This window comes from Camarhynchus parvulus, chromosome 12 (assembly GCF_901933205.1).
Source record: "Camarhynchus parvulus chromosome 12, STF_HiC, whole genome shotgun sequence".
Lineage (NCBI taxonomy): Eukaryota > Metazoa > Chordata > Aves > Passeriformes > Thraupidae > Camarhynchus > Camarhynchus parvulus.
The window spans coordinates 1,362,996-1,390,590 of record NC_044582.1 but is presented as its reverse complement, the minus strand read 5'-3'; the positions used below and the strand labels follow the sequence as shown (position 1 = coordinate 1,390,590).

General features: G+C 44.6%; 1 protein-coding gene across 3 annotated transcripts in view; it reads right to left on the bottom strand.

Moving 5' to 3' along the window:
* RAF1 (Raf-1 proto-oncogene, serine/threonine kinase) overlaps positions 1 to 27,139 on the bottom strand; it is a 38,466-nt gene extending 11,327 nt beyond the window's left edge. For 2 of the 3 annotated variants that reach the window (XR_004061098.1, XM_030956452.1), the window contains exons 1-8: positions 27,020 to 27,139; positions 17,187 to 17,242; positions 8,791 to 9,006; positions 7,992 to 8,104; positions 6,904 to 7,006; positions 5,195 to 5,352; positions 4,166 to 4,264; positions 2,572 to 2,725 (exon numbers count right to left, since the gene is read on the bottom strand). Coding sequence is in view for 2 of the 3 variants with exons in the window: in XM_030956452.1 (XP_030812312.1) it covers positions 2,572 to 2,725; positions 4,166 to 4,264; positions 5,195 to 5,352; positions 6,904 to 7,006; positions 7,992 to 8,104; positions 8,791 to 8,997 (834 nt within the window). In the remaining variant the exon portion in view is untranslated. The remainder of the gene's footprint in view (positions 1 to 2,571; positions 2,726 to 4,165; positions 4,265 to 5,194; positions 5,353 to 6,903; positions 7,007 to 7,991; positions 8,105 to 8,790; positions 9,007 to 17,186; positions 17,243 to 27,019) is intronic. The other variant, XM_030956453.1, reaches the window with a different exon arrangement.
* Positions 27,140 to 27,595: the final 456 nt, after the last annotated feature.

Sequence of the window (27,595 nt, the reverse complement as noted above, 5' to 3'; positions counted from 1 at the left end):
GAACTAAGCTCTGACAAACAGCACTGCACAGCTTTTCTCACCTGCCTTTTGCATTATCCCAAAGTACAAACAGGAAAGGGAAAATATCCAGGGACTGTGTGAGTACAAAGCAAGAACATGCACTACAGAGAGGTTAAACACTGTCAAAGTTAACAGAAGTCAATGCAAATTCTCTAACTAATTAGTAGAATAATAAATGTAAGATTTCATAGGAGGACAGAACAAGCCCACATTGCACTCCACAGTTTCAAATTAAGATTATCCTTAGCAAAGATTCAGTTATAAAATATATTGTTTTAGCTAATTAGTTGCATTCACCCAGGCTGGACTAAGTACAGCATTCTTGCAGATTGCCACTGCTCCACACCTGACTGGATTAAAATCTGCATGAACAAGCAATGAAGAACTCCTCAATTTCCTGATTTTGTTCAATTTAAGGATAATAAAAACTTTTCACAACCCGAATAACAAGTGACTGGTTTTGTACATCAGCCTGAGAATGCAACTGCTTTCAAGGAAGCTGGCAAAGGATAACTAAAGAACTGAAATTGTGTCTCATACTTTTCTATGTGGAGTTCTTACTTTGAAAAAGTATTTTTGAGCTTCATTCCTGATGTGAATATTTCTTTATTTGCTTCTGAATTCAAGAGCAAACAAACCAAACCCCCTGTTCTTACAACACAAGTAACATCATCCCCAGTGCTGTAGTCTGTCAACTTTACTTGGATGGGAAATTAAAGCAGTACAACTTGTTCTTAATCTCAGGGATTTGGATGGGTACAGACAATAAAAACCATTTCCAGAGGGGAAAAGCCACACAATGGATGTGTTTTGAGAGGGTTTTGTTTAAAGGCTGTGAGACCCAATGCATTCTAATCCAAGCCTATTCACATTCAGAGGAGGATGAATTCAGCCAGATAAACCGAACATGAAGCTCTTGATCAATTTGCCTCTTCCAATTAACAGCCTCACTAATTGAGTATAAACATGCTGGCAAGATCAGGTCCAGATTAAACACTTCAGGTGGACACTGCCATGGCTTACAAGTTACAGCAATGCTGTTAATGACAAGAAAACAGAAGGCACCAAGGAAATACCTACTCTTCCCCTCAAACAAAAGCGTCTGCACCAGGAGCTGGGAGAAGCATTCAGGCTGTTATTCTAGGCCAACACAGTAAGAGATAAAAGAAAAGAACAGAGGAAGTATAAAAAAAATATTTCTAAAAATTAAATGTTAGGCTAAATGAAAGAAAAAGTAACCTGTTTTGCTTGATAAATGATAAGTAAGTGCAGTAAAATTTTTAAGTATTCCTGCTCAAACCCAGAGGTTCACTAGGATCTATCCTTGGGTAAACCATTTTTTTATTATAGTTTTTCTCCTGGTTTACTAGAAAGTCTCTGCTACTTTATTTCTGCATTGCTCTGGGGCCTTTTAAAAGCTTTTAGGATGTAACAACTATTTTTATGGTAATGTGAAGATCCAGAATAGAAAGTGTTTCTGTCTTTACTGCTCTGCATAAAGAATAAAGAAAAAAAAGTCTCCTTAAAGACTCATCACTCTACCCAGATCAATAATTCAGATTTTCTTGAGTGCTCCATTGTGGTTTGTGCCATCAGAGATGGTCAGCCTGGCCTCTGAACCAGCAAAAAGGGCTGGGAGCCAAAGAACCCAAAGAGAAAGGAGGACACCTTCCCCCATAAACCCAGCTGACACAGCCTCTGACCAAAAATGCTTCCTGGGGCTGCAGGGCAGCCTTGTTCTGCTGCCAAGGTCCAGAGGAACTCTCTCACTCCCTTCAGAGGATCTTCAGGTTTCACAGAAGTCCATAAATCACCAGCTGAAGATGCAGGTGAGCTCAGCAGTGAAAGACTTCTGCTTGGCCTCCAGAGTTTTTAAATTATTCCAGAGGCAAAAGCAACAAATAGTGCTTGCTCTGTCTCCCAAGTCCTGCAGCTCAGCACTTCCTGCACACCAGTTTGTTAAGGTTAACACAAATCAAAATTAAAGAAACCCAAACACTTTAGGCCTGATTTCCAAGAGTTGTCCCTCACTGCCAGTCTAAGGGAGTAAAGTACAAGAAAAAGGTGCTTGAAGGCAAGAACAGCAGGAATGGTCTCAGACAGAAACTGGCTTCAGCCCACAGGCCCAGAATTGTCATTAATTCCATTCAGTGTAACACAAAACAGATCTCCAGGAAGCTTGGACCTGAGCATTCCCAGCCCAAGAACTACACCCAGACTTAGGGCACCTTTAGTCTGATTTAAAATCAACACCAGCCCCCCACAAACCCAGACACTTAAATTTAGAAGAACATTTTTAGACATGTCTAAAAAGCATTTCTTCACAAAACTGAGAATAACTGCTAAGCATCTTTACACACCCCTAGAATTCACCAATTGCTGATAGACTGCAAGAAGTAATAATTAACTTCCTATGCAAATGTGTCTCCTGGTCTCTTCCCCAGTGAGCCAGCTGAGGCAGACAGTGAGCAGAGGGGAGGAAGGCAGGGAAGGCAAGGCCACAGTGCCTGTGGCAGGGAGAGCAGCCCCAGGGGAGCCCTGCTGGGTTACCTCGATGATCCTGCTGTCCACGGGCATGGTGGTGCTGACCATGTGCACATTGGGGGTGGACGTGGAGCGCTGCCTTTGGGACAGAGAGCCCTCAGAGGAAGGGTTGGATGGGTTGAAAGTGAAGGCATGAGGTGTAGAATACCTGTGCTGCGAGCTGAGAAGGAAGCAGAGACAAAGGGAGAGTTGTGGTTATTTTTATTTCCCCCTCTGGCAAGCGAAAAACACTGTTCAATGTAACCTGTCCAAAAGCAATATGCACACAATTCCAAGCAGAGAAAAAGCTGGGATTTACACATCAACTAAACTACTTGGTCAGCTGAATCAGTCCCAGTTTAATTTAAGAAATAAATTTGAAAAACTTGAAGATCTTGTCAGCTCACATAGTTAATTAGTGTGTTTAGCTGAGGTCTGATTTTGCTGTTAGGAATTTTGCCACGGTTCACCTCAATCCCCATCAAATCACATTTAACACACTGCCAAAATACTGGCTCTGAGAGATGAATTCAGGACTGTGAAACTAAACAAACTGCTCATTTCAAGCCTGTTAAATGCACAGCTTAAGAGCTAAGCCCTGAATTTGTAAAGCTTTGCAAGACTGTTCAATGGTTTGCACAGAACAGCCAGCAAGGAAGTCATGAAACCCAACACCAGTTAAAAGGAGGCCAAGACTAAAATCCAGCTCAACAAAGAGTTATAAATCACAGCTAAGGCCACTCAGGCCATAAGGATCCCAAAACACAAATGTATCTTAACTGAAATGGGCCAGCCTTCACAAAACCCTTCAAAATATCTATAAAGTTAATAAGTCACTGTTCAACAACACTGGAAATAAGAGTGAGATGGCAAAGATCAATTCCTGATGCAGTTCCCATTAAAAGAAAGAAATAAAGACATAGAACCATTTACAAGTCAGCTACGTGCTCTGTGCCTCATTCCTGACCAGATTGTTCAAATGGGTGCAGAAAAAACAAAAGCTGGCCTGCTCTCTTCAGCCTCTAGAATTTCAAGGGAAAGAATACAGGCACATGTTAGGGTCAGGGGACAGGCCCCTTGGAAAGGGACACAAGTTTCATTTCAGCACTTGAAACTACAGGCATGTTCTCTTTAGGTATCAGAATTTTCTTTAAGAGGAGCATATTGTCAGTTCCCATTGTTCTCTCCTTAAACTCCTATCTGTCATCCTAATAGCAGAGCATTATTTTAGTTATGATGTGAATCATCCACCACGAGACACAAACTCTCAATGCACACTACCTGATCAGATAAAATAAAATTAATTCACAAAAATACCAAAAGGGAGCCTTGGATTTTCTTAGGCAGGAAAACAAAGGTCTCCAAAAACCCTTTAATACTCTACCTTAAAATTTTAAGGCAAAAAACTGAAACTATGAAATCTGAAATCAATGCTTTGGTGGATCTAAGAACAAGAAGGAGTTGTCTGTGATGAAGTGGTGTTGCTTCCTTGCACATTCATCCCAACCTTGTATCAGATTGCTCTGCTTTGGAGGAGCTGGGGCTCTCTGGTTGCTTTGGATGGATTGTTTTGAGAGAAGTGTATTTCCCAAAAGAGAAATGACAGGAAATACAAGCTTACCTAACAGGTATCCGGGAGACAGACTCCCGCATCCGTCTCATTGTCAAGGGAGGTAGTGCAGGGACACCACTGTCACTGATATTTGAATTTGGGAACAATCTGAAATATCAACAAAAACAATTACAACTTCAACTGCTACACTACCTCCTGTACAATGCTCTTGAAAGCTGAAATTTTAAAGGGCTGTTTCTTTGCAGCATGATTAACTTCATGAACACATTCCTATTTTTACATCGTGTTTTTCCTCTGTGTACCACTAAAATCTCTGCCTTCAGACTCCCAAAGAAAAGTTCCACGTGTTCTTTCCAAACTTGAGAGGCAAAATCTTTTTATATCAGACTTCAGATTTTCCTGAAAGGGTACTTGACACAATTAAGTTCTATTAAAACCAGGTAGCACCAAGTGGCACAAGTCATCCTGCACTCTCTTAGTATGAGAAAATGCAGAACCACGTGACCAAGTTTAGTTACAAAAAATTACAACCACTAAGACACATAAAAACAATTACAGGCTTTAACACTTTTGCATAAAAAGACTTCTAACATAGTAATTTTAAACTTTTTGTAATTGGTATTAGGAAAGTATTACCCTCCATCTGTTTTCTCACCATTCACCTTTTTCACCAGGGTCAGAAGCTGAGGTGTAGAACAGGTGAACACTAAAGTTTCCTACAGGTAAAATCCAACTGAATCATGGCCTGGTTGATTCCTAACATGTGTTGTGTGAGAGGAATTGCTGTCCCCTGCTCAAACAGAGGGCACTGGAGCAACTGCCTGGTCATTCAAGGTGTTTGTTTGCTTGTCCCAGAATATTAAAATCCAGAGCAAGAACAAACTGCAGCTGATGTGCACGGCCTTTCCCCTGGGAACAGACACTCATTGCTGGCTGTTTCATGAGCTCAATCCACAATTCTGCACACTGCTCACAGGGACTGCCTTCCCAACAACCCAAAAGGATCTCTGTGATCAGAGCCACAAAACCAAGTGTCAGCCAGACTTGCTGCTGCCATTAGAAAGGAGCAGTCCTTACAAGAGCTGCCTGATGTTGCTCCAGTCCACACACATGGTTGGCACCTTGGTGCTGCAGTGCTCGTGGAATTTGTAGCCACACGTCTGACAGCGGAAGCCATTGAGCAGGAACTTCTGGCAGATGTCACAGAAGGCAAGCTTCAGAAATGTCTTCCTGGCCTGGAAAACACAGCCAGTGATTAATCCCAGCTAATCAACTGACATTTGGATCTTCAGAGCCCAACAGAAATAAATAACCATGCTGAAATGCTGTCAGAGCCCCCAGGTTGCTACTGAGCTTAAAACCACACTGAAATATTTTAGCAGGGACTTCCAGTTTGGTTGGACACCTGGAAAGTTTAGAAACACTGAAGGCTTTATTTACAGAACAACAAACAAAGAAAAAAAAAGGACAGGTGTCCTTTCAAATGCAAAAGCAATTGTTTTGCTCAGCAAGGTGACAGAGCTGTGTGAGCCAAGAGCTGGGGTTTCTGTTTGTTTCCAGTAGCACCAAAAAGGTGAAAGAGGAACAGACTGGAAGGCCCACCTCATTTTTTTTGTTAGCCAAAACTCTTGGAGTCTATGACTAACCAATATCCCTTGCATGAGAAATACATTTCTTAGTAATCAAAACAATAGAAGGAATTTGCTTCTTTAAATGACAGCCTACTTTGTTTTTTTAAAAGTTTCTTAAGTATGAAAAGATATTAAAATGAACCAAGGGGTTTCTTCCTCCAGAACCTACTGGAGAGGAAAACTCCAAATTTCAGCTTCTTCCAGACATGGAGAAAAATATTCATTTTCTGCTGAGCAACTGCAAGTGACATTTTCTGTAGTGTTTTTAAAATGTAATGTAGAAGTAAAGTGACTTTCAGGTTTTGCAAATCAATCCTAACCTTTCCAATGAATGTAAATGACAATCCTTTAGGATTTAGGATTACCACAAAGTATTTCTAGAACAAAAGAAGAAAAAAGCTAAAATATGGGAACAGAATTCCCTCCCAGGGAGAAGACAATAATGCAAGGTAAAATGTTAAGAGTTGGGCATTATCTCTGCAAGAAAAAGTATTTTTAAAAAAATTTAAAAATTAAAAAAACCACAAAGCACAAAACCACCTTCTACTTATTTGTTTTGTGTGGAATAAATAATCCATTTTGGAGAAGGAACTACAAATAAAGCCTTTCAGTCCCCCACAGAACACTCTTGTCAAATTACAAGGCAGCATTAGCTCACAAAATAATGTGACTTGCAGAATTAACAGCACCCCTGAATATCCAGCACAAATAAATATTGGACCATAAGTCCAGTAAAGCTGCTGAACTTATCCAGCCTTTTTTGACTGATGAGCTAGAGACTGAAAATAGAAATTTTGTCCCTTTTCTGGACTTTAAAGACACGGGTATCTTACCACAACAGTTACAGACACAGGTATTTATGTAAAATAAAAATGGCACTCATCAGACCTGTGAAGAACATGCACAATGTGAGCTTTGCCAGTCTGTGACACCTGGGGATCACCTGGGTAATAAACACAATTCTGGTAGTTCACTGCAGATTGATATTTAGAGAATGGAATTTGTGGGGAATGGGGGTGAAGGAATCAACCCCAATTTCTGAAAATCCCTGTGTCCAGAAAGCCAAAAGCTTTCTAATGCTCAAAACATTCTCTGGCCAAAACTGTGGCTCAACTGATGAAATTCCCAGCAGAACAGAGAGCAGGAAAAGCTTACAAAATTGTGAGTGGTGAGTGGGACATGGTCAAGGAAATCCACTCGTAGCTCCTCTCCAATCAGGGAGGCAGCATCTGTGTTCCAATCCAAACGCACTTTCTTTCTGAAAGAGAAAATGGGGACAACAAAATCACTTTGGGGATAAGTCTGGCCTCATCAGCAATTATGTTTGGTGAGTTTTCTTGAATAAACTCAACACAAATACACCAAAAATCATGGCTAACCTCTTACAGTGAGCTGGATAGATCTCAGTGTCTTTCACTCAAAAAATCAGAAGCAACTTGGAATACATTGCAAGTCACCTCTTTTTCTGCTCATTTTTAACATGTTATTTCTTTATAAAATATTTGACATAAAGCACCTGGAAGCTTTAATGAAGTCACAGAAATACCCTTATAAATGTAACAGAAATTATGAGTGACACAAAATCCATTATTAGGTGTTTGGGCAGGGACTGGTGACCCCAGAATGGCCTCAGCTGCTCAGAGATGTAACCCCACAAATACCTGAGGCTGCAGGGAGCTTTAAGGCCAAGCCTCAGGAGGTGTGAAGTGCATTAACTCCATGAGATACCTTCACTCCACCAGCTTGTAAAACAATCATTTGGTATTTAATAGCAGCACCCCCAGTCCTACAAATAAATAAGGAATATCTGAAGTGAGACTGAAATCCAAATATTGGGAAGCTGTAGAGGAATGCAGAGTCTTAAAACTGAGCACATAGAACTGTTCAGGGAAACCACTGACACTGAATTTACCAACCACAAAGGCAGCACAGAAATGCACCTCCAATATGAAGGAAGGCATCACTTCATCTAGAGCATGGTAAAACCCTCACTAAGGGGCTGCAAGCACTAGAGGGAACACCTCCATTTTAAATATTTTCAATATTTAGCTTTAAAACAAAAATGAAATTGCCAATTCACAGGAAGCTGACAGAGTTACCCTCGAAGAAGGCAAAGAAAGCGACACAAAGTGTTCACAACCAAACTGCTTTTAAAAGAAATCAGCCAGAGGGGAAGAAAACATTACTGCTGCTATTCCAAACCCAAGATTTTTACATTCTCTGGGAGGAAGTTTCACTCTTACCCCTTGGGTTCAGCAAGAAGTCGAAACACTGCGCAGCACTCTGGCTGCAGCCCCCTGACCTTCAGAGCCTTCATCAGACAGTCATGCAGGGTCATCCCATTCCTCACGTTCACCTGGGGCAAGGGGAAAACAACAAAACATTTACACACTGCTGCAGTTCCTTTAAGCTTTTCCAAGACCATTTTCTCATTTTAGGAAATTCCAGGAAAGCTGCACAAAGTGCACTCATGCAAAGTTCTGAAGGCATTTTATAACTTCTCTGTTTTTTACAATGACTGAGTTTCTATGAAACAGGATTTTACACACGTAGGCAGCCTACAGAAGGAATAGAAATGCAGGCAAATGGAGCTACCTCAAGTACAGAAAAAGGTTTAATCTAGATTTCAGGAAACTTTGGGTAACACTATTATTAGGCACACTCAGCTCCAAAAAACTGAACAGAAGTATTCCCTCAACAAGTTTCACTTTGACTTTAACCCCCACACTTCAAGTGAGGAAAATGACCGAAGTGTCATGCAGGCATCATTGTTTAGGTCAGCCAACAATGACTTTTCATGTGGAATATGCTCATGTGCTTTAGAAAATTCACAGCACTGAGGCACAGCAGTAGAGCTTCTCTAAATACAGACACAGCACACATTTAAAATAAACCACATCCTCTAAAACCAACCAACTGCTGACCATCACTCAACCCCAGCAAGACCCTTCTGAAGGAAGGTGTTTCTGGTGGCAGATCCACCCCCAGTGACAGCAGTGGGAGCAGGACAGTGCCTGTGAGCTGCAGGCAGCACACACTCACCACGGTGCGCTGCTTGTTGGGCAGGAAGACGCGGATGGTGTTGCTGGTTTTGGACGTATCTGAGATTTTGCCGTCGTCGGACGCCCGGCGCTGGTACCCAAACTGCTGCACCAGGGTGGGGGAGATGCAGTTGGGGCCATCAAAGACAGAATCCTTCAGCCCAAAGCCATTGCTGATGGTCTTCCAAGCTCCCTGGATGTGCTCCATTGGTGCAGCCTAAGGAAAATTGGGAGAGTCAGGGAAAAGGTCACGTCCTTCCCTCTGGAGTGGGGCTGCCTCCTCCTCCCACAGCAAACCTCAGCCTTTTCTGGAAACATCTGGAGCTGCCCTGGAGCCTTGGGAGGTGACCAAGCTACACTGCAGGCACAGCTCACCCCCAGCTGCACAATCAGCCTGCCTCTGAAAGCACTGCACTTTCTACACACAAACAGAGCAGGAATAGATGTGGAACTCCTCCCACTGTACCTCAGGGACACTCAGCACTTCACCAGCAGGGGAATCTACAAAATCAGTGCCTGAGGGGCTTTCAGAGAGTGGCCAGAATATAGAATCAGAATATTCTGGACTGGAAGGGACCCACAGGATCACCCAGCCCAGCCCCTGGCCCTGCACAGCCACCCCAGCAATCCCACCCTGGGCACCCCTGGCAGTGTTGTTACTCGCGGCTGTGCTCATGCCCTGGGCAATGCCCAGCACCCTCTGAGGTAGAACCTTTCCCTGATCTCCACCCTAACCCTCCCTGGTGACAAGAATAAAGAGTTCTGTAGGAGGCCAGCACAGCAGTCCTAAAAACCAGATATGCCACACAGGCATTAACCCAGATTGTTAAAGAAAAGAGACTCAACAGGAATTACAATGAAAAGAATTAATTAAGGAATCTATTTTTATCACTGATTTTGAGGCTCTGGTTATTTGGAATTTTTAAATACTATCACAATTTACATAGTGTGAAACAGCAAAAAAAAATTTCTCAACCTTCACACCCACTATGCTCAGTTGTATTTCAGCACAAATAAACCTGGGACAACTGGGATTGTTCAGCCTGGGAAAGAAAAGGCTCCAGGGTGACCCAGCTGAAACCCTGCAGTACCTGAAGGGAGCTACAAGAAAATGGAGAGGGATTATTTACAATTAACAGGATACAAGGAATGGCTTCAAACTGACAGAGAGTAGGTTTAGATGGGATATTGGGCAGGAATTGTTCCCTGTGAGGGTGGGCAGGCCCTGGCACAGGGTACCCAGAGCAGCTGGGGCTGCCCCTGCATCCCTGGCAGTGCCCAAGGCCAGGCTGGACAGGGCTTGGAGCACCTGGGACAGTGGGAGGTGCCTCTGACCAGGGCAGGGGTGGCACTGGGTGAGCTTCGAGGTCCCTCCCAGCCCAACCCATTTTATGATTTTACAAACATCTGCCAGTGCAAGGACACCAACAGCCCCCTCCCTGCACACTCCCAAACCAACACTCGTTTCTGCACATGCAGGGACACAGATAAAGGCATCACTGCATTTTCTCCCCAGCTATCCCAACTGCAATGCAGCCTGAACTCCAAATTATACTCAAACATCTTATTCAAAATTAGGCAAAACCAAAGTGTGTGTAGAAATCCAACAACCTCATTCAGAACACCCAACACTGATTGAACACCTGTCAGCAGCTGCTCAAGTCTCATCTCATGTGTGGTCCTGCACCTCCAATTATTTGAACCCTCCAATACATTTCCTCATGTTTATGTCAGAGAAAAGCCAAGAGTGTTTGTTTCAGTTGAAGAGTTAAAACAACAAAATTCTTGGATTAAAAAGATCTCCACTAATGTTAAGTGGCCATTCTGGGGTGCCCAGAAGGATAAGCTGAATTTCAGAGTGTTTTCCTTCACAGCACAGCTCTGAAAGGGCACAGCACATTTGCAAGTACCTTTGGTCCAGACCTCAAGCCAGGTCTGACCAGCAGCCAGAAAGGAAATGTAACAACAAAGTTCCAGAGAAAGGTTTGGTTTAGGTGAAGTCATGACCACCACATGCAGAACCCTCAGCCTCAAAGGGAACTTTCAGCCAGTTCCTGAGTATCTCCTTCAGTGCAAGGGCACACAGTGCCAGCACAGCCTCACCTTCCCCTCCTGCCAATCCCTGCCACTCCTCAATCCATCAGCTCTGCAGGTCCAGTTGGCCAAAAGTTCCAAATGTTTAAATGTCAGTAAGATTTAAATTCCATGCCCAATCATCTAACAGGATTGAGATACTTGGATTTTTTTTTACTTTTAAATCTATGGCACCTAAATGACAAGAGGTTTATATTTGATGTAAAAAGGGAATAAGGGATAGGAAGACACTGAGACATTCTGAAAAATGAGAGATAGAAGTGAGGAATACAACCAAGTTCACCACACATCTCACAATTCCTAGGCACCAGAAAGGTGAAAAACAAGTTATGTTCAGTTACAACACCCACATAATGCACATGGCAGCTCAAAGAGTAACTACTGAGATGGCAGCAATAAAAACTGAGATAAACTCTTAGATAAGAGGGGAAAGATGAAACCCAGAGAGCTTCACTTAACTCCTATGGGAAATCCTGTTTCACCCTTCCAGGTAACAGATGAGAATAAAAAAAAGAGGAGCTCAGCTTGATCTTTCTGCTGAGTTGAGCTAAGGGATTGCAGGACAGCCATCAAAACCTCCTTGTCCCTGCTGACAGGAGTTGACAACACCCCAACACTACATTTATATTTAATATTTTGATATGCTGCCAACATTTCCTGAAAAATTCCAGAGAAAGCAGGAATTGACAAAGAATTCAAACTTGCATTTTGACAAAAGATAAAAATACCCAAAAAGTGACTTCCCTGCTCTCAGGACATTCTCTCCCCCAAAGCCTGCACACTGAGGCACAGCTACCAGGGAAGATCACAGCAATGTATTTTAAGGTTGTTGCACACACAGGAAAACACAGACAGCAACTGCTCTCAGCCTCTGGAGATCCAAATGTCAGTTCTATCTTTAATTAGGCATTTGCATCCTTCTCTCCCAGGATCTTTGCCTCAGAAGTGCTGGACAGTGACAGAACTGGCCATGTCTGGCACAGTCCCCCCTCCCAGCAGTGCCCTGCTCTCTCTTGCCATCACTGGGGGTTTGCCACTTCTTTTGGCTGAGGATTCAGTCCCTGGCAGGCTGGGTTTGCTCCCAGCTGTTGAGTTCTTTCCCTAGGAAATGGATGTAGCACACACACCATCCTCAGCTCTCCTCCTCCCCAACCTCAGGGTGCTGCTGGGGCCCTGGGGGAGGAGCCAGCACCAGGGGAAAGGATGAGACCAGAGGTCAGAGCTGGCCTGGAGCTGCCAAAAACCTGCCAAGAGGCCTGAGGGTGGAGGGGCAGGGGAGAGAAAGAGAGGTTTAACAGATCTTCACAGTCTCCTGGGGAGAGACAGGGAATCCCTGCTGGAAAGCTGTTAAACCTGCTCTGGCATCCTCTGTACAAGGGCTGGCAGCTGGAAAGGTGGAGTTTGTTGGAGAAACCCAAACTGTCCTGCTGCTGACTCCTGCAGCTATTCAGAGCCAGCCCCTGAGGGTGCCAGAGGTGCCAGGGCCCCACAGACACCTCCTGACCCGGGCCATGAACAGTCTGGTTGAGAACACTCAAATTCTGGCAGAGCATGGGCAGCCAGGGTCACTTCTCAAGCCTTATTCCAGATTATTCTCATGGAAGGACAGACAGTCAGAAAGCTGCTGCTTGGAGGTGATTTCTGAATGACTTCCACCTTTCTCCTGCCCTCCAGTGCAAAGAAATTTATATAAAACAATACAAAACCATCTCATTGGAACTGCAGCAGCTCACTGCATGCACAGGGAGGAGAAAAGAGAATTCTCATGGCACCAAGTGACCAGGTTGGGGCTGACAGAAGTGACATTTACAGACAGCCCAACACTGCACATGCACACATGTCTGGCCCACTCAGAACCCTGGATGGGCACAAGAGCAGAACAAAGCAGGGAGAACACCTCAGGCCACAGGTGTGAGTGCACCTGAGCAGGTAACTGATGTGCTGAGCACAGCCCACCTTGCAGGGCCTGGAACCTGGCAGCAGATTTATTCCCTTTGGGTATTTTGCTTCAAGCAATAATCCATTAAAGGTATTTTTACTCACTACACTCAGCTCCCCAACATCCATCCCAATTCACGTCACTGAAAAGATGTTTGAAACTCCTTTCTGAAGAGAAATTTAATTTAAAATAAAGGAGAAAAGATTTTACAATGGTGCCTCCATAACTATGTTCTTCTTAGGTTTGTCTCTTCCAGAAAAAAATTGCTTTTCTGTCTTTAAATTAATTACAAGCATATTTCTGAAACATAATCATTACCAGATACTGGATTTATGTTTATGCCATGCTCAAATAATCCACTGCCAGCTGGATGTTTTCATGTATATTTCTAAAAATTTTCTTTAAATCTTTCCTTCCTGCAGCTCATCACTTTCATGAAAATGACTTCAAACAGCCTTTCTCCAACTGACAAACTGCAACAGCAGCATTCAAAGAATATTTCAAGATAAAAGTATATCAGAATCTTTTAAGAATATTTTAAGATTAAAGTACATCAGTCCCCTTATAGATCCAGGACTGCTGGGAAACTGACAGTGATTGGTTTCATATTAAATGTTCAGCCTAAGCAGAAAAATAATGTCATTTACTGCTGTAAGTCCCCCAGGAGTTCTGCACACAGTGACCAAGAGTGCACTTTTCATTAGTGCTTTTTGCACACATTACAGATTCTGCTAATGAATCACTAGAACAAGTATTAACCCAAAAGCTCTGGAATGTGCACATCTGACAGGAAAAAATTCCTGGAGATCAGTCACTCATACACAATCAATACATTCATGTCATTCATTCCAGCTCAAAAGGTATTGGAAGCTACTCTGACTTTTCCCATCAGCAGGACCAATTGCTGGTGTGAGCTGTTAAAAGTTTCACTCTCCCTCCCTAAGAAATGTCAAAACTGGCACTGAGTCAGGCTGAAAGTTCACATGTTACCAAGCTGAACTCTCACTCCAAAGTTGAGGTACTTTGTCCTTGCTTTTTTCTGGAACAAGCACCCAAAGTTTTTAAAAACAAGTCAAAACAGTTCCCCCTGCCAGCACACTGGCACTGCCATTTTTATCCACACAAATTCATGGAATTTTGTGTTTCGTGGAATACACCTACAAACACAGAACAGCACAGAACAAAGTCCAGAATCCATTTCAAACTGAACACTTTTGTCAGTAAATAGAAGCTTGAAAAGCTGCTTAGAAGCAAAGTTTTCATCTCTGACACAAAAAGATCAATGATCCATTTAACTGTGGCTTTTTCTTCTCCCACACACTAATTAATTGATCTAATATTGCTTGGGTGACCAATTAGCTGGGGAAAAAACCAGAAATTCAAACCAGACAAATCCCTGTTGTGATCTATAGCAGCATTTTTTAAAAGCAGCTTTTCAGAGCAGTAGAGGATAAATATGGACCCATTCCTATATGAATAAATAAAGCTGTGATCTATGGAAATATGAATGCAGAGCATGAGCTGTGATCAGTGTAACAACCCAGGCAGATCCCTCTCACATCCACAAGGTTGGTGCTTTTCCTCCATGTGCCCTTCATTTTAAGAGATCAATGCCAAAAAACAAATTCCTCCCTTAGACAACTGACAGAAATTAAAAATTAACAGAAGGAAATGTCAGTGTTCAGGGAAAAAAACCAAACAGAACAAAAACCAACAGAAACATACAATTTCTGCCTCTGCTGTTCTGATCTTGGAAATATCTTTTCTGCTCTTTTTCTTTATTTATCAGAAGTATTCTGGTTTTAGTCACTACTTCAGCCTTCAGGAAAAAAAACATTGGTTTTCCAACAAGTGGGCCCTACAGTAAGGAGGACAAGCAACACAACTCTCAACCTGCTTTCAGACTTATTCATTTTAGACTTATTTATTTTTCATTCAAGCGTAGTATCTTTTTGTATTTAAAAGCTGCTGTCAGATAAAAACTCTGGCTAGTAAGCACAACCCAAGTCAGACTCCCAGGCTGCAGCAGGCTGTACTTTGGGCTCTGCTTGGCAGGAATTTGTCACCAAAACAATCTGCACCTTTGGCCACCCTGTGCCTGCTCTCTGTTGGCTCTAACAGCTCAGGGCCACTTTTCCCAGGCAGATCCCAGAAGATCTGTTTGGTCTGTCCTTTCCACACAGAGCATTCCCATGTCAGTCACCCATTTTTTATCACACGATATTTCTATGAAATTCCAATGTGGAGCTCTGATTTTCCCTACAAAACCACAATTCCTACATTAGAGAAACAGGAGCACTGAAGACCCTGCATCTAAAAGAGGGATACAGAATCCAAAGCTTTGGCTTTCCCAATCCCAGGTAAAAAGTTAAATGCAGCAGGGGTTTCTAATCAGAGTGTTTTTAAATTGGATTAAAGTACAGCTGCAGAGTTTATATAGATTCACAGACAAGTTTATGGAATTGCTACTGAAACAGTAGGAAAGGAAAGTGCTCATAGATTTTGTACAAGTTTTGCTTACAAAGCACCAGAACTCTGTCACTGAATAAAATTTCCACTTTTCTCTCTAGTATAATGTTCCATAATCTTTTATCTAATCTGCTCTTAACATGATGAAGACTATTAAAGCTGAAGTGATACTTAAGCCGTGCTCCTTTTTTAATTCAGTAAACTCAAACTCATTACCAGAAACAAAAAACACTGAAGACTGCTTTTTATAGCTGATGGTATCAGGATCACGTTATATGACAGTCCTGTCACTCAGACTTCTTGTTTCTGTGCCACAGTGTGGAATTCTGTCAGGAGACTCCTCCAAAGGGAGATTTACAGGGAGATCTCTTTAACACAGGCTTTGCACAGCAGACAGAAGTGGGACTACAAGTGTTTTGTCTTTCTTTACATGGCCAAAACACTGGACAAGCCTTTTTTCTCCCCCAAATCTCTCAATCAAGTGCACATACCTTCCCAGCCATGTGCCCATTTGCATTCTGCACTTGCTCATGCCAATTGTTCCCAGTCTGAAAGCCCCAAACTGTGTTTGCAGTTGCCTGGAACTCATCCACTTTACAGCAAGGATGAAAAAAAGTTACTCAAATGTCAGCAATCCACCAACTGCCCTTCCCACACAAGTTCTCCAAGATTAAACAAAAAAGGGACTGAGAACCTCAGCACAAAGAATGCCTGGCTCTGTCCTCCCTCAGCCACATGTAGGAAATGCAGCAGCACTGAGAACAGCCCAGACTGAGAGCCTGGGGAGAAGGAACAGCCTGAGGATTATTAAAGAATAATAATCTGGGAGCTGGGAGCTGTGCTCACATCTCACTGCACAGAGAGCCTGCAAGGTGCTGTTAGCCAGCCCTGCACAGCACAGGCAATGCTGAATTCATTATCTGGACACCCAGCAGGATGCACTGCCCAGGTGCTCCCTGCTCCCACCCAGGGCAGCCTGCAGCCAGTAAATGGATGTGATGAAATGTGGGCTCTGTGCCAGGCCTGCAGTGCCACGTGGAGGTCAATAATGTCATTCCAAGAGCTTGGAAACATCACCCAGACGGGCACAGGGCAGGGCACAGGGACGCTGCACCTTGAGAGATCCTCTGGAGGAGATGAACAAAGGGCTCTCCCTTGGATTTTAGACAAGAGGCACCTGGGAATAGCTGGACTTATCCTTCGTTATTTTCATGGTTTGCATGCACCTGTACTTGCCAAGAAACCTGAATAAAATGGCAAATAAAAAGGGAATGTACTTAAAAATTTAAGACTGTATACAACAAAAAATACTTCAGATTATGTCAAACATCTACTGTCCTGAGAGCCACCAAAAGAAATTATGCTCCATTTTAACATTATCTTATTAAATACACCCATGAAATTACAGTTCTGGTTTGGGTGGGTTTTTATTTACTTAACAAAGTGCCATAGCAGCCTTTTTGTTTCAGAGATAGAGTTTGAAGATAATGTCACAGACAGATTTACATTAGGTCTGGATTATTCCCAAGAGACCTGCACTTGTGTGGAAAGGCAAATGGTGTTTGGAGAAGACAGGCAAATATCAAGGGCTGAAGTTCTAAACTGAGGAAGGGCTTTTCCCCTGCTAAGTAAATATCCAGGGAGACTGACTCAAGCAAGAGCTTAAGTTAAATACACACTTCTAATAAAGCAAATCCTGTAACAACTGGAGCTCCACATCGATTTTGTGGCAGTTTTCAAAACCAAAAAGTGGATTTTAGCAGCAGTGCAAGAATCCAAGCACAGAGGGGCTGAGCTGAGTTTCCCCCCGTGAAGGGAAGGTCCAGGAATCTCCAAAGAAAGAAAGGGGCAGGAGGAGGAGGAAGGAAAAGATAACAAGAGAAAGTTATTTATACCTTTAGTTTTCCTTTCAGCAAATGAAGTCCTATGACAAAAGGATGAAGCACATCATCTGTGGAAAAAAACCAGAAGATATTTACATTTTAATAGACAAACATATACATGCACTACATATCAAATAAACAACAAAAAAATTACAGCAGTGATAAATGATCATCCTTCTACTTTCAGAGTTTTCAGGGCCTTCCAGCCTTTCATTATTTCATGCAGCATTTCAGTGTAAGAGACACAGAGTGCATGACAACCAAATGTTACCCAGCTCAGAAACATTTCATTCTTCTTCCAGAATATCAGAAAAAATCTTAAATAGCTAAAAACTCACTGAAGTAAAAATTAAATAGAAGTTGAATAGTCCCTTCTCACACATCAGTTCCTCACTCAGACAAACACCTTGCTGACTCACAAATGTTGACAAATCTTGGAGACAAAACAAACAAACAGTAACAAGCAGCCAAGCCTCTCAAGGCTCTCTGTGTCTTGAATAAAAGCACCAACTGTAAGAGGGAGAACTCCTAGGGAAGCTGAAGAAATCTTGATGGGATCATTCCCCACAAAGCTTTCTCTTCTCCAGACCAAGAAGTCCCAGCTTCCTCATGTCTTTCTAAAAAATGCAATAAAAAACTCAAGAAGAGATCTTATATTGGCAGCTCACTTCTGGTAAGAGGTATCCACTCTTCTGAACAGAGCAAATGGGGAAAAAATAAAATTAATAAATAAAAAGAAGCTGCAATGATTTTACCAAAACAGCAAACTCTCAAAGATTAACAAGAAATCAGATGAATGCTCTGGGACCTCCACCTGGAGCCATGTTCAGTCATTTTAAAAGTAAAATCTACTGACAGTCTGACCAGTGAATTTACCCTGCTTACACCTAGCACACCTGTCTCCAACAAACACTAAGGAATGTGGCACATAAAATACTGTAAATATGCTTTCCATCATGGAAAAAGATAAGCAGGGAGACTGGGCACAAGGAAGGAATTCAGGTTTTCTCACACCAGAGGAAAAGGTGAGATCTTTAGTTATAACCAAATACAAGAGATGGCAATAAGCCACTAAAATGGATAATGTTACATGAAAAAAAAGGAGAGAAAACTGATGGGGAAATTTCATTTACAGAATGAAAACCCAAAGCGTTTTACAGTAAAATCAGTAAGAAGAAAAAGAAATCTCCTGCATAAATCAAGAGACAGCACAGCATAAAACAAGTGTGATGGGCAGAAGAAGCAGGTGCAGTATTTCTATCTGCCATCACAGCAATAGCTATAAGGCAGGAAAAATTACTTATTTTTCATGACAGATAAAGAGACACATGACAAAAAAATCAGTAAGAACATCTGCTAGCAGAACTGGCAAACATGAGGGTTTAAGGAATAAGAGTTGCCAGAAAGCCCAGCTTTACAGCAGATGTGAGATTCAATTAAACCTGACTAGAATTGTTCCATGAGACAATGGCAGAGCAGAGGGAGAGGACAATCCCTGTGTCCTGGAGGGAGTTTCCTGCCTGCAGGATTTCCACCTGAGCTGCTCTGAGGAGCAGGAGAAGGAGCAAGGCCAGCACACAAATTCATCACTCATCACACTTCAGTGTCAAAGCACTGCCCTGGAAAGATTCTGCCCCAAACCTACTGCTAAAGGCACAAAGAGCCAGCACAAAGCCTGAGGTTTGGGTTTCAGCATTGTCAATCACTTCTGAACTATGGGTTGATGGTTTTTAAAAATACACCTTGTATTTGGGGTAAGGAAATCCCAAATGTCAGACAGTCACACATCTTCACTGGATACCTGTGCCACTCAGCCCCCCGGCTCACTGTCAGGGCACTCCTGCTGTTTGCTCCTGTTTCCACCACAAGATTACAGCACTTTGTCACTGGAAGTGCTGTTAATTTACTCCCAGAAAAAAATATTAATTTCCTATAGTGTGCAGGAATACAGAATAAACTTTAGTCAACATCAGCCTGGCCTTTTAGAAATTGAGACAAAAACCTCATAGTCCACTGATTCCTGGGCTACACTGTTAATCCCCATCTTTAAAACTCACACTGCCTATTCAAAGTCTCCACATGAGAAATTGAGAAAGACCAAATAATCAATATACAAAGGAACCCAAAATTTATAAAAGAAAAACTCTGCCAGACATAAAATATGCAAAAAAACCCTTAAAGAATCTCTTGTAGTCACAGTTTTGTGCTGACAAAAGAAAAAATATTTTTCAGTGCAAGACAGTTTTAGTGTCAATCTGCCCAATTTTATTGAACATTTTCTCCAGCACATACAGCACTTTGTAACAGAAAATTATTCCAGGTACTGTGCTGTAATTCAACATCACAAGGGCAGATCTTACTGGAATAGGTAAAAATAGCAGCAGGGAGCATGCCAAAGGACAGTCTTTCCACTACAGGGGCAGTGCTTACATTGCAACATCAGCTGGCTCTCTTTTTATAACCTCACCATTGCCAGTGAGCCACTTACACAGGCAACTTAAAAGGCTGCAGAAATCCAAGAGTAAGCTGTGCCCTGTTTCTGAGCTGAAATCAATCCCCTGCATCACTGGGAGCCCAAGGCCCTGCTGCAGCACTGCCTGGGGCAGCTTTCTACCTGCTCCAAAGCATCCAGCAGCCAGGGATGATGGCACTCAGAATTCAGTGTATTTCTTGTCAAATGTCAGCACAAAATTAGAGCCCTGCACACTTTGGTGCTCCTTTTGGCTGCAGCACACTGGAAGCTCCTTCATTTACCCAATTCTCTGGCAGCCCCAGACCCATCCCCCTCCAGAACTCCTTTTATCCCATTTCTGCAGCCTGGACCAACCCCTCCCCAGCCCTGAACCCTCCGTGGGTTTTTGCCACATTTCCACACAAAGATAACAACCACCCCAAGCTGAGCACTGCAGCTGTGAGCCCAGGGATCAAACAAAGGCAGAAATGCTGTTTTACCAGCAGAGACTCTGCTCCACAGCCAGCAGCTTGGCTTGCAGGTGACCAAAAGTGCTTAGCTTTCTAATTAGGCACCAGGGAAAGCTGCACCCTCCCAGCTCAGCACCACAAACAGGTTCCTGCCTGCTCCTCCTCCACAGCAGGATTGATTGGACACAGCTTCCCAAAGCCATTGGAGGCACAGGGAGAGGGAGAGGAAAGCCTGGGAAAAGCAGCTCACTGAGCTGGCACAGGTGCTCTCACACTTTTCTGTCTCAATCGAAGAAAAACTGAGCGATCATCAGCAAATTTACCTCTCCTTAAACCTGCAAGCCCTGGAATAATCAGAGATGTTTGTTGCACTGTGTCCTTGTTTTAAAAACTAAGCATCAGCCTCATGCAAATTCAAGAGTAAAGAGAGTTTAGACACCTCTGCCATACTTTGAATGCAGGAATTTTATAACGCAAGTTTCACCAAAAAAAACCAAACACATCAAATTACAACACAAATACACAAGAACTGAAAAATATTTTAATGGGGTTGTGCAATACATTGGACCTGAAGGAATTCAATTGCTATCAGAAATCATCAAAATAAGGAAAATATTAACCCAACAGCAGCCTTGGAATTAACAATTACCAGGTAAATTCTGAGCTTCAGGAATTGAAACAAAATATCTTCTTGACTGGGTAGGTGGAGTCACATCCCGTGCCATAAATGAGCAACTTTCAGAGAAACTTTAGAACAAAGTTTCTAAAGTAAAGTTTAAACAACCTCAAGTTCCCATGTATCAAAATATACCTTTGCAAGTGAAAGCTGCAGAGGCAATTACAGACACTCTTAGCTCCACATTAAGTGGAATTAAAATCCACTTTACTTTCTCTTTTACAAGAAACTTTTAATAGTGTGCTTTCTATGGTAATGATTTGGAAACAATACAAATAGCATTTTTTGGGTAGCAATAAATTAGGAATTTAAAAAAAAAAAAAGTATGATTAACCAGTATTTTTTCTTCCCAGGAACACTTCCAGTCTAATAGTCCTCCCTACAACTGCTGGGCTTTGCAGGATTCTCTCTCTGTGTTCCTACATCTCTGCAACAATTCCATGCAAACAAAAGGGAGAACACACATCTTCACCTCCCCACCACACTCCAGTTTCACCACAAACTCTTACATAAAATCTCATGTTTATTATACACAAAGAAAATCTCAATAAAGAAAGAAGAATGGTAATTTAGTCATCACTGCCACAGGTAGCAAGTGAGTAAAGAGAGCAGTGCCTTTTGTGAAAAACCACTATAAAATACTGAAAGTATGACCAGACTTTGAGTAAACACTCTTAAATGGCTGAGAACAAGAAAAAGGAATATGCAAAAAAACCAGCAGAAATTACTGGTAGAGCTGACAGGGACATACACTGGAAGCAGACTAAAAGACATTAGAGAAAAGGAAAATTTGCCATATTTAAAATATTAAAGTATTTCAATAAATTGTAATATTTAAAATATTAAAAGAATAATGGTTAAATTATTTCAATAGAATATCTTAAATGTTTTTCCCTACAAAAGCATTAGAGACATCTTTCTTCTAGTTCTGCACTATCCTGCACCTCCCTTTTGATAATCTCTCAGCTCAGTGTTCCAAAAATCCCCACTTTCAGAACTCCAGCTCGTTCTATGGTGACATTTATGTAACAAAAACCTCTACTGGGGGCCCAGAGCCATTTCTTAGCGCCTGAACCTCTGAGGCAGCTTTAATTAATGCAGTTAACCCACGGCACACCCAGGGGCGAGTTAGGGAAGCAAGCTCGCAAGCTCTTGTCTCTGAACTAAAAATACCGAATGGCTCAGCGGCACGGCGATCCCTGACTGCCCATGGGAACGGCCCGGGCTGCAAAACCCCCTGCGGTAGCTGCTCCACAACCGAGGGGAAACCACGGCAGGTACAAACCGAGCTGAACCTGAGAGGCAAACTGCAGCGCCCGGTGACACAGGCACAGCACAGAGGGAGAGGCTGAGAGCCCAAAACTGCAGGGAAAACCACGGCAGGTACAAACCGAGCTGAACCTGAGAGGCAAACTGCAGCGCCCGGTGACACAGGCACAGCACAGAGGGAGAGGCTGAGAGCCCAAAACTGCAGGGAAAACCACGGCAGGTACAAACCGAGCTGAACCTGACAGGGAAAACTGCAGCACACGGTGACACAGGCACAGCACAGAAGGAGAGGCTGAGAGCCCAAAACTGCAGGGAAAACCACGGCAGGTACAAACCGAGCTGAACCTGAGAGGGGAACTGCAGCGCCCGGTGATCCAGACACAGGCACAACACAAAGGGAGAGGCTGAGAGCCCACAACTGTGAGGGGAACCACGGCAGGTACAAACCGAGCTGAACCTGAGAGGGAAAACTGCAGCACCCGGTGATACAGGCACAGGCACAGGCACAACATGGGCCGAGAGCCACACGGGAGGGGAAACCACGGCAGGTATAAACCGAGTTGAACCTGAGATGAATCAAAAACTGCAGCGCCCAGTGACACAGGCACAATACGGGCTGAGAGCCCAAAACTGCGAGGGGAACCACGGCAGGTACAAACTGAGCTGAATCTGAGAGGGAAAACTGCAGCGCCCGGTGACCCAGGCACAGCACAGAGGGAGAGGCTGAGAGGGCGGAGCTGGACACAAGGTCCCACGGCACAGCTCGAGAGGCAAACACGGCACGGGTGTCACGCTCACCACCTGCACTCGGGATTTGAAGGCGATTCTGCCTCAAGTGAAGAGCTCTGATTTAACCGTGCTCTGCTCCCTTGCTGCATCCAGGAGCAGCACAGAGAAATGACACCTGCACCTGCACACAAACCCCGCAGTGGCCACCCTGCTGTGCCACACAAACCCGGAGTTCTGCTGCTAAAATCTCTCATTTCAATAACATGGGCTACACCACACAAAGCCTGACAATAGGATACTTATAAACATGCTATTTATTAATGATCAGTTCTAATTCCTAGCTCTGAAAATGCTTTTCTCTTTTACAAATGACTCCAGACCAGCACTTTGTTTATCCTCATCAGCTGTGTGCACTGCAGCATTTCAGTACACAAATGACCATATTCTATTAAACTGTAAAAGGTCAGTACACAGTGCTGCAATAAAATCAACTTTGTGTAAAACAGATGACATTTATAGTACAAACACAATATTCCAAGTCACTAAAGGAATAAACGTGAGCCAGCTGCTTTTCAAAGCAAAAGCGTTGTTTACAAAAAAACAGCGCACGCAGCAAGAGCCAGCAGAGCTCAGAGAATTCTTCACAGAACTTGGGCCAAAAGAGACTTTCTCTTCAGAAAAAATAAGAACATCACTAAACATGGGTTACCCATACAGAATAAATTGTATCTGCTTCATGCTGTCTCAAAAGCCATGAGCTAATGCAAGCTCATGGCTAAAATACCTTGGTAATTTGTCATAAATTCTGAATTTTTAGCCAAGTCTCTTCTGTTACATCAACCCCTCTTTCAATTAATTTGTAAAGCTGAGCAAATGTTTCCACAACCTTATTCAATACAGTGGATATATTTCATACTAGAAAACACCAAAGGGGTTTGCATAAGCAATTACACAAAATCAGTCAAAATCAGCACAACGTAGATGTAAACATGTCTGTTTACAAATTTATGTGAAACTTACTGAAATCATGCTTCAATCACACTGCTTGGTAAATCACAAGTTTTCATTTTATTTTGATGACTTTTGTTGCTTCCCCAAATAAAGATCAGTAACTTATGCAATTTAATGGTTTTATTATAAACAGAACTCTAAATACTATTTTTCATTGCACACTCTTTGGATTTCTGTGTTTCTAATTTAGAAGATGGTCCAGGAACTTATTTCTTACAGCACAATCATCCTGTTCAAGCACTCATTTGCACACAGAGGCCAAACATTCATTTGTTTCCTGAACTACCACAAAAGTTTTGGAAATGCAGCTGCACAAACCCCATTGTCCTCGTGCCCTGGGCAACTGGTGGCACCAACTGTCCTGCCTCTCCTGCAGCAATTCCTGGGTATTTCTCATTTGTAAAGTTAGGCAGAGGCACAAAGAACGGGACATTCCCACAGGATACAGAAATAGGAAGCCGAGGCGTGGGGGAATTCCCTGCTCTCCATCAGCCAGGGCATCCCAGCAGGAGCACATCCCCAGGAGGAGCCCAAAGGCACGGCAGGCAATCCCTCCCTCGGTCCGTCCGTCCGTCTGTCCCTCCGGGCCAGGGGCAGCCCGGGAGGCAGGAGCAGAGCCGTGACAGCACGGGAAGGGGAGGAGCAGAAGCTCGGGGCGCTGAAGGAGCAGCAGCAGAGGGGAGCGGCAGGTGTGACAAAGGCGCGGCAAAGGGAACCCCTCTGGCAGCACAGGAGAGCACAAATGAACTCGGCTGTGTGCAGAGACCCGAACACCAACCTGCACTCAACTGCCCGAGTTCATTTGCTCTACTATTAATTAGCAAAATAAAATCCATTTAAACATCCTGAATCCACAACATCAATTCAACTCCTGCACTGAATCTTGACTGAAGGCTCTTTTATATAAAATAATTCCACCTAACAGCTTTTGGTTCCCATCTCCTACAGGAGCTTGGAAACCAACAGCTCTGAATTGAATGTTTTCCAACAAGGAAAACGTGGTTTTCTTCTCAACTCCTGCTTTTCCAACAGCACAAAGAGCCACATAAATAATCGGGAGGGAGGAGGGGAGGAGATGTCCCAGAAGAAATTACTGCTGATGTAGCGCACCAAGAAGTGCTGAGCAATGATTTCCGTGGGTCATGTTTGTGGTTCAGAAAATGAGCTCTTTTAATAAGATATAGTAAGTCCAGCCCTGAGACAGCAGTGACTTCATACGTCATTTGAACAGAATGCACTGTTGGTTAAGAATAAAAAATGGAAAAGGAATTAAACTGAAAAAAATAAGGTTTAGATCTTCTTTGGAAAAAAAAATATGTGCTTTTTTCCCCTGCCACTTTCAGCTTTTCCTTCAAAGCAGGTTAATCTGCAATGTTGCACAATAAATTGTCTAGTCCTGAAAATATTAATAGCAACAAACCATATGAAAAACATATTCCAGGACTCTGAAAGCATCACTGCCCCAACCCAACGATGCTAATTCACTTCTGATTTAATAATCTAAGATTAAATTGCTTACTACATTAATCAGTCACCATATTCATTTCATGAGCACACGCAGACATCCCTACATCTTTCATGATTAATTGCAGCCTCAGGGTTTGCCTGCAGAAAATTCTCATTAAGACAAACCAAACTAAAGCCACTTCCATTCTGAGTGGGTGTCCCCAGAAGAGATTTAAGAGAATTGCCTGGAATTAACTCTCACATTCATCAACTCAATCTCTCCTTCTGCACCAACACTGCAGACACATCCTGAAGAATAAGCATGCCCGTTCCAGTTTGGCACAATGCAGTGATCCTTCAGGCAATAGCTGCAGCTGAGTTTTTCTGAAGCATTAAAATAAAAACCATCTTCAGATATTTTAAGCTGGTTTCAGTTTTGGAAAGACAGTGAGTTTTACACCACTGCAGATCCTTCTGGTTCTGCACACCTACGAGCTGCAGCTGGAACACAAACTGTGCTGCAGCAATCCTGCTGCAACTGGTCCTGCAGTCCTTGCATCTCTGGATGTCACTGCAAGGCTAAGAAGGAAAACAATTCTGCACAAGTCATTTGGCCTGTCACAGGTGAGATGACAGCAGTGGGACAGGCAGGCTGGAGAGAAAGAGAGGCACAAACAGGACAGGGCTGGAGCTGCTCCTGCAGAGCACCACTGCTACAGGCAGGGCTGAACAGCTGACAAGGACTCAGAGCAATCTTACCTCTGTCTGCAAATGTCTAACACATTTTAACTTGCAAAAAATAATCAAGAAAGCAATTCAGACCAAAGAGTGCCCAAGCAGAAAGAATTCAGTTGTGCTGATACACCTAAAGGTGTTTTCTACTCCCAGTTCAGCAGACTGTGGATGACACTAACAGGAGGGTCAGGCAGCCCCGCTGGAAGCACAGAGGGACAAAGGCACAGCAACACAGCGGGGACCGGGGAGAGCAGGACAGCACAGCCCCGGCTGTGGGCAGGGCACGGCTCCAGGGCTGCGGGATCCTCATCCCACTGCCCACCCTCCTCATCCTCCCTGCACAAGGCAGGCCCAGGGCACTGCACAAGCACGGCTCCAGGGCTGCGGGATCCTCATCCCACTGCCCACCCTCCTCATCCTCCCTGCACAAGGCACGGCTCCAGGGCTGCGGGATCCTCATCCCACTGCCCATCCTCCTCATCCTCCCTGCACGGCTCCAGTCGTGCGGGATGCCCGCTGTTCATCCTCCCTGATCAGAGCACGGCCCCAGCAATGCGGGATGCCCGCTGCTCAGCCTCCCTCGGCAGGGCACGGCTCCAGGGCTGCGGGATGCTCATCCTATGCGGGATGCCACTCGCACTCTCCTGCACAAGGCACGGCCCCAGCAGTGCGGGATGCCCGCTGTTCACCCTCCCCGCACAGGGCACGGCTCCAGCAGTGCGGGATGCTCCCCCGGGCGCTGCGGGCCCACCCTCACGGCTCCGCGCTGGCGCTGACAGGCGGCGGCCACGACCCAGCCCCGCTCCCCCGACCCTCGGGCACCCTCGCCCCGCCCCGGCCCGGGCAATCCGGCCGCGAAGCTCCGCGGTCCCGAAGCCGCCCGGTTCTCCTCCTCCTCCCCAGTGTCCGCCGGGGCCGAGCGGCCGAGGCGGCGGCCGGGTCAGCGCGCCCGGGGCCGAGCCCGGAGCGGCGCCAGCGCGGAACGCAGCGCCGCAAAGAGAGGAAATACGGGGAACGGTTCTCCCGCTCGGCCCTGGCGCTCCCCGGCCACCCGTACCTGTGTCCCGGGCCCCCGGCGGGTCCCCCGCGCCCCGGTGCCGCCCGGCGCCGCTCGTTCCGCGCCTCAGAGAAAATGGCGGCCCCGCGCCCAGGCAGACATTTATCCCCGCCCATCGCCCGCTCGGCGCTCGACGCCGTCCCTGCGCCCGCCTGCCCGGTCGCTCCCGCCTCCCCGCCTGGCGCGGGAGCGCCGAGCCCTGGATCGGCCGCTCCGCCCCGCCGCCATTTGGGAGCGGCTGAGGCGCCCCGGGCTCGGCGGCAGCAGGAGGGAGGGAGGCGATCCCGAGGGGACCCCGATGCCGCCGCCGCGTCTCCAGCCCTGCCCGCCACCCGGCCTGGGACAGCGGCATGAGCGCTGCCGCCGCGCCGGTGGGGCAGCAGAGCCGGCTCCCCTCGGGGCAGCGCAGCGCTGCCGCCTCAGACACCCCCGCCCTCAGCTGCCGAGCCGGCCCGCAGCAACCCTGCCTCGGCCGAGCCCTCGGTGGACTGACAATTAATTTGTAATTTGACAATTAATTAGTCAATGAAGCAGCCCCGGTGTTCGGGTCCGGTGCAGCAGAGCGGGGCCCTGGGC